Consider the following 7,600-nt stretch of genomic DNA (forward strand, 5'->3'; position numbering starts at 1 on the left):
TATAAATTAAGCTGACGCATCTGCTGTGCCTGGAACTCGCTCCCTGCCATTTCTTAACAGGGTGTGTACGTGTAAAAGAGAGAAAAAGAGCAATTGAAGGAGAAATGAGAGGCAGCTAGGCATTGCTTGGATAACATGCACCTCTGTAATAGAGAAATTGGAGCTTGTGGGTAGAGCTAGCTTCATTCGGTGGCTTGTGACGCTGCATGAGTGCACCAAAAATAATGCAAAGGCAGCATACCTGGGATACCTGAGGAGCCAAAATAGTGTTGCCCAGGTCAGGGGACCGAACTCCTCTGTTAATTCACAGGGCCTGAAGCATTTCAATGGGAGAGTCAGCAAAAGTGAGCATTTCTGGCCCAGCAAGGGACGTTCATGGTAAGACCCCAAGACTACCTTTGTGCTAGAAATGAAGTGTAACAGGAGTTTATGTGCTGGACTGCACAGCGAGGCTGTGAACATAGGAAGAGGACAGAGGAAGGTAGGGTATCTCCAGACACTACTTGAACCATACTAAAAAAAATTAGTATGCACAAGATGGAAATTATGCTTGTAGGAAGGATAATATAGATCCTCGTTTTTTCCTGAAGGCCTAAGTCTATAGAAAGATAAAGAAAGCAGGTATTCTTCTGGCCAAAAATTTATAGATATCCCACCCCAAAAAAAAGGCTATGAATGGACTACCACTGTGTGAAATTGTTTCAATCAGTATAACCCACATTTTCTTTCTATAGTCCAGCTTGGGAGCACTGGAGGAGCATTCATTTCCCAAAGGACAGGCTGTCCTTGCAGCTATTTCTGGGCCTTCTGCCAGAGCAAAAGCTATTTGGAAGATTTTATCATCATTCTTTCTTCATTCTCCAACACTGCAGCTGTGGATTTGTTTCTGTAAGTGTGCTGCAAAGGTGTATCTGATCCTCCACACAGGCATGTGAAGAAGTTGTCAGCGGTCATGGTTTCCTCTTTTCATTTTGAAAGAGAAGTGCAAGTGCCTGGCTCTCACTAAAGGCAGGGTGAAGAGGAAGATGGTTATAAATATCATGACAACAGCAGAAACCAGCTCCTGAGAAGGGGCTGTAGGTTGTCAGAGCAGCTCAGTGAGCAGTGAATAGCCAGGGCTTGTTTGGTTTCGTGGGGGAATATTGGACTCCTGTTTACCACAAAGCACAAAATTTGCTAAGGGACCGGGAGCCTGAGGGTCACACATGCTGTGTGTGTGAACTCTACTTCACTGCTCTTAATTTAGAGGAAAAATAACTGAGACAGAAATCCCATCAGCTGTGCCAACTTCAGATTCAAATAGCTTTTTTATAATGTAGATTGGGGGAATTCTGCTGTGTCCAAGGATGTAGAAGAACTGGGCTCCTCCAGGGATGGGTAAAGCCTGCATTTCATGCACTACAATATATTTCTGGACATGGTATCATGCTGTATGCAAGCCACAAGGATTCAATGAGGCACATTTGTTCTGCGAGGCTGTGAGAGAAAGGAGACAACCCCTACAGTTTGCAAAATGTAGAATCAGTCACCAGCCAGGAGGCTATCAGAATTTTTATCCTGTGGGCTGGAGTTTATGTGACAGTGTCCTCAGTGTTCCTCGGCTCCTGCTGCAGGCTGGACAAGCTGCTGGGCTGCAGAGCCCAGTGGTGTGATGCTGGCTGTGCCTAACGCAAGCCTGGAGGAAAAGTCTAGATAAAAAACACAGAGGAAGAGTCAGCTCTAATCTCTAGCCCGTGTAAAATCTTAAATAAGTTTCTAAGTATGGAAACACGGCGTCATTTCAGCAGGCATTGCATAAGGTTGCCATATTGGCTGCATCTGCAAAGCCACGAGCTCGGAGGCTCAGCAAGCAGGGATGATGCTGACTGCTCTTCAAGGGCAGGTTCCTGATTCTCCTGCAAGGAGTTCTATAAAACGCACACACGGCTACAGAGAGCAAAGCAGCGTGGATGTGTCACGCACTCCTACTTGCCTGTTCCAGCTCTGATCTTCCTTCCCTAGAGTGAATGTAATTTGGTAAATTGGAGCTACATGCTCTCTGGAGGGTTGTAGAAACCAGAATCGTGTATTTACTGGCCAGCACAGACACTGTCTCATCTGCCTGCAGAGTATGGACTCAAAGAAAAATTGATTTTAACCAGGGAGGGCTCACAGACAGCACTGCCTATGTGCTGACAATCTTTTCAGGCTTCTGAAGAACTGAGTAAGGGCTACAAAATATACCCACCGTCCCTGCAGCCCTGGCTGCTGCCAAGTTTAAGCAGGTGTTGCTATGGCTCTAAGGGAAGTGGTTGCCCTGAGGTGGGAAAGGGTTATCAGTATGGAGAGGAGAGGTTTTCCCTGCACTCATACCAGTTATCATATTTTCTGTGGCTCAGCTGAGACTAAGCACATTGTCACCTCAGGTGCAGATTTGACCCATCAAGGCAAAGCCTATCCTGCTTATTGGGCTTTTCTGCCTCTAATTATCCCCATCCCCAGCCTGGCAGGTCCAGCTGATCTGAAAAAAACCTATTACATCTGTCTAACTCTCAAAACACAACAGTCCCTTGTCCCTGCATGCAGTCTCCAGTAAGCTCTGGAGAACAAAGCAGCACTTAAAGCAAGACCTTGGTGTGCCTGCCAGTTTGCAGTGCATCCCATACAGCACATGGTAGTCAGTGCCCTCTCCCAGGAGGTGAGAGACTACTCAAACACAGGGAACTCATTGTCTCATAAAACCCAAGGGGAGGGTCTTAGTTACTCATACCACTTTCAGCGTGGCATGAGCCCTAACTCCTGACACGGAGCCTTCTCACTTTAATTTAAATGGCATCCACATCACCTGGGCACCAGCTGTGAGCATGGGCAGGTCAAGACACCACGGAGGGCCTGGCTCGTTCCTCCCTCCATGCCAGCAGGCAGCTGCCTGCTGCCAGCAGTTACCTGCCTCACCTGCCTGCTGGAGGAGCCTTCACACAGAAGGTCCCTTAGCACATGGCTGTTATCCCATGGTCAGCTAATGGCTTGGACAAGTAGGGCTGGAGGACTGCAGCTCAACTCGAGGACATAACAAGCTCAAGTGTCAGAAGCGAGGACCCCCACCAAGCTGCAACTAGACAAGCCATTTTCTAACGCCTTTAAAGACCTTTTCCCTCCCCACTCCCAACACTGGCTGGAACCCTGTGTGTACGTGCCAGCCAGGCTGGGATGTCCAGGTGCCCCAGCTGGGTAGCTCACTGAGCCATGGCAGTGCAAGTAAGAAGGAATCAACTCCTTAGGAAAGGATGTGCACGTCCATGTGCCAGATGGACTAGGTGCTGTTAAATGGGGGTATCAGTGGCAAAAAAAAAAAAAAAACCTGAACAAAAAAATAGTTGAAAATGGCACATCCCAAATCTGAAGAAACCCTGACCCCCCCCACACAAAGGTGCTGCTCCAGCACACCAGCACCTTCACTGCACCAGCCTAGTCAGGACTAGAGCTGAACTCAAGTTGCAGCCTTGGTAGAAGACTCAAATTTATGCTTAGACCTTAAAATTTGACTTGTCAGTGGGCAGCTGAAGAAAACTCCTAATCTTTACTTTGGTACACCAGTGTCTTCCATCAGTTAAGAGTGCTACAGTAACCCCGCCTACCTGGTCCACCTCAGTATGACAGGAGCTCCTATGCCAACCCCACCAGCTGGGGCAAGGAAATACCTCCTGCCACTTAGGGCATTCCAAGACCAACAGAGACATGACAAACCAAAGTGCATTTGAACACCACCTCTGCTTGCTCTGGACTTGTCTTCCAGCAAGCTGCATATTTCATGTTTCTAGTTTTGGTTTCGGACCCTGGACTATTCTTCTGACACACTGTTCAAGTCTGAAAACATCCCTCCCAACCATGCAACATCACTGACCTTGTGTATTACCTAGGTTTATCTTCCAGTGACTCCCCCAGCTCAATTCTTTAATCAGGCTTATACGTTTGCTGCTCAAAAACCCAAGGTACCCCAGTATGATCCTCTATTTTAGTATATATGGAAATTAGAGGATGGCAGTTAAACTGAGACACTTTATCAAGCATTCAAAGCACTTTTGTGCACTTGTACAACATCCACTGCTCAGCAGAATGAGCAGCAGAGGTGTCACACTGCATTCTCTGCTAGACACCTAATAGATGATTGTGCTTGTACCTGCATCCAGGTGTGGTGCAAATCTTGTTTTACAGGTACCCATTAATCTCACATCATTGTACATTTACTATAAAATTATTTATTAGACAGCAATACACAGCTTTAGCATTAAGCTTATATACATGCACATCAACACTGCTGACTACTCTATTCAGGGACCCTAGCTCTTCTGCCCTTGGCCTTGCGGACCTCTTCTATCAGATCTTTTAAGTACTGAATTTCCTTACTAAGGGAATCTGCTTTCTCCTTCAGGGCCTGGTTCTTCTGCTCCAACTCTCTGCACTCCCCAGACAGTGCCTCCTGTTCTGCCCTCTTCTTCTGCCGGTAACGTGTGGCAGCAGTCTTATTCTGCTCCATCTTTTTCAGTTTCTTATCTATTTTCTTTTCTCCTTTCACCTTTGCTGACACTACCTTTTCTGCAGGATGATCGTATGGTTTGGACCGCACAGAGCCACAGGTGGCATCTGCAGGCAACTGGTTGCCATTGGGGGATCCGACTGAATTGGTGGGGCTATGTTGGGGGGTTCCCAGGTAGGAATCTGGGCTCATGCATATTCCACTATCATCAGAATGGTTCTCCTCCTCTTTCTCAGACTTGGTGATCACTACCACAACAGCAGGGCACTCCTGTTTTCTTTCTCCTTCCAGAACATCCACTTCACTACCTAGTTCTAAACTAAATGAGTGGTCTGGAGTGGAAGTCAGAGACCCTGGGGAGAGGGGTAAAGACCAAAGGGAAGCAGAAGCCAATGGGATCATTGGATCTGCTACAATTGGAGATTCGGGGACATGGGTGATTAGGTCATTTATCAGTGGAAGTTCTTTGTTGTGAAATTCCTGGATGGTAGCATTAAATAGGAGATCACACGTGTCTTCCAACGTGGCCATCAGCTCGTCTGGTGAGACGGTGGCTTCCAGATGTTCCATACCTAACAGGGCATCGAAATCAAATTCCTTCAGATCCATCTTCTCCACCATCCATTCCATGCCAGAGAAGGCATCCTCTGCACAATAAAAAAAAAATAATCACCTTGGTAAACTATCAACCAATGCAACTCAAGCTTTTGAAAATCACCTAGCAGCTCATCATTATTTAGCATCTCCTCTCTTATATTGAGAAAACCATCAGAAGAAAATACCCTGCCACTGAACTGCCAAAGACTACAGGGTACAATGTAAGAAGTCAGCTCTTGTAACATTCCAACCCTCTTACTCAAAGACCAGAAGAATTCAGGGACATTTAAAACACACGACCATGCTTTTTTCTTGTGACCTCTGCCAGGAAACAGTACCATTAGCAACTGGTATGTTACTAAAAGGGCAATAGAAGTGTCACTTTACCATAACCAGCAATTCTGTATTGTGTAAGCAGCGCGGTAAATGCGCTTTCCAAGCAGAGGTAACGCATGTGAGTTTGCCTTCACATTTATGAAAACCTAGCAATTTATTTTTAACCTGAACATTAATAAACTATTATGTATCACTATAACTGATGCACTTTATGCAAATAAATAATATCTTACCCTGGCTGCTATCTATGGTGTTGCCTAAACTGTCCACAGCAAGCCAATTGGAGGAGACTGCCTTAGCCTTGTCGCTGGAGAACCCATGCAAACCGAGGGGCTCGGCCACCTCCAGGTAGTCATCTAGGAGTCCCAGACTTTCCTCAGCCACCGAACACGGCTGGCTGAAGGGGGATATTGAATCCCCCAACAGCATCTCGTTGTTCAAGAAGCTCATCTTCGTCAGTTTTTAACGCTTTGACGTCAAAGGATGTGGTCAAGTAGAGGGTCTTTTCGTCGACTACAGCAATGCTGCTGTGCGATGCCGTGAAAAACCTGCCAACAGAACTTAAACTCATGAGTACTGGGTTTGACCAGCATAGTAGCCTTTTAAAGCTGTGACGCTTCGGAAACGCGGTGGTACTTCCCGTGCAGCAGGCTGAGCACAGCCGGGCGCGGGCTCCAGCTGCGCGTCCCCCGCCTCCCTCACGCCCGGGCAGGGATGGGCCCCGCCCACCCGCCGCCATTTCGCGATCCGGCCGCCATTTTGTGCCGTGCCACGTTTCCACCGCGGCTCCAGCACCGACCGCAGGCAGCCGCCCACCCTGCACAGGGCTCACTCGTGCCCCGTGACCAGGGCAGGCTTTACGCTACAGTACTCAGTTATTTGGTATTAGCGCTGCTGCCAGCTTGTTAACAGCCCTCGTTTATCTACTCCTGACTATAAACCAGAGTAGCACTGATACTCAAAACCCCAATACCTCCAGTGCCCCATTTCCCACCAGGTACAGCATTTCCCCTCGCGGGCGGGAAAAAACCCTCCCTAGGAATGTACTGCTTTTACTTAACTTCCCACGCAGCCCCCATGAATAAAAAGTTAAACATTTTGGAATCGAGGTTTCTTGAACGAAAGGAGACATGGACGTTCTTCGTAACTTATTCCGAAATGGCATTTCCTGCCATTTCTGACACCCGCCGCCCTCGGGATGTTGAGCCCCACAAAGATCCCTTCTCCCTGCACCCATTTTGGTATACGCAAGTGTTTTATAAATTATTCGGTATATCTCCCCCCGCCCTCCGTGAGATACCACCGATCACCACAGAGGTGATAAACCCGCCCCAGAAGCCCACTTAGAGGGGATAAGAAGAGGGTGACTATCAACACGAAGGAGAGGGAGCAGCCATCCCTCACACACAATACTCACGCCATGGTTGCAGATGCCGGGGATGTGCTGGGGCCGCCGCCGCTGCTGCTGCGCCTGCTGCACTGGCCGATGCCGCCGCTGGCCCTGCCGCCTTAAAGAGCCATGGCGGCCAGGGGAGGGGGACTGCTCGGGTCCGCGCCGCGTGGGGAGGTGCTCCGCACACTCACAACGACACAACTTCTACGACCGAAGACAAGCACACAATGAGGTGGCACCGCCCGCGCGCCGCCCTTATATAGGATCCGCCTTAAGGCAGACCAGATGCGATAGTGAGGTGTCCTTCCGCCAAGCGTCACCTGCCTCTCGCCAGCGCCTATCGGCCTATGTCCTGTCTTTCTGGGCTTCTCTCCTGTCGTTCTCCTATGGGTTAAACGCAGGAGCCGCCGACACAAAACCACGGCTCCAAGACGGAGTAGCCACGGAAGGACTCTATAGTGCACAGCTACGGAGGGACTATATGGTGTATATCCGCCGTGGCCGCCCCCCCTCGGCGGGCGCAGCCGCACTACGTGACCGGAGCGGCTCAGGACGCTCCCCCCGCCCCCCCCGCGGGGAGCGTTGCGGAAGGTTCACCCGCCAACAAGGACGCGGCGCTCGCGCGGAAGGCATCACGAGCCTCTCCACGTGGGAAGGCCGGCGCTCATTGGCTACTGGCGAGTCGTTAACCTGCACCGTGAGCTGTCATTGGCCAAGGCACGGAGGAGACCAACGCTGAGGAGGGGGAGAGGAGAAGG

At 49.3% G+C, this 7,600-nt stretch overlaps 1 protein-coding gene across 1 annotated transcript; it reads right to left on the bottom strand.

Moving 5' to 3' along the window:
* Positions 1–4,219: 4,219 nt before the first annotated feature.
* On the bottom strand, positions 4,220–7,272 carry ATF4 (activating transcription factor 4). Its single transcript, XM_051784242.1, has 3 exons — positions 6,867–7,272; positions 5,683–5,997; positions 4,220–5,163 (listed from the first exon to the last, which is right to left on the bottom strand). Exons 2-3 carry the CDS (start codon positions 5,897–5,899, stop codon positions 4,307–4,309), a joined length of 1,074 nt encoding a protein of 357 aa, XP_051640202.1. The 5' UTR covers positions 5,900–5,997; positions 6,867–7,272; the 3' UTR covers positions 4,220–4,306.
* Positions 7,273–7,600: the final 328 nt, after the last annotated feature.

The sequence above is a fragment of the Manacus candei genome, unplaced genomic scaffold (genome assembly GCF_025592945.1).
Source record: "Manacus candei isolate 608988 ecotype Guabito, Panama unplaced genomic scaffold, ASM2559294v1 h1tg000018l, whole genome shotgun sequence".
Lineage (NCBI taxonomy): Eukaryota > Metazoa > Chordata > Aves > Passeriformes > Pipridae > Manacus > Manacus candei.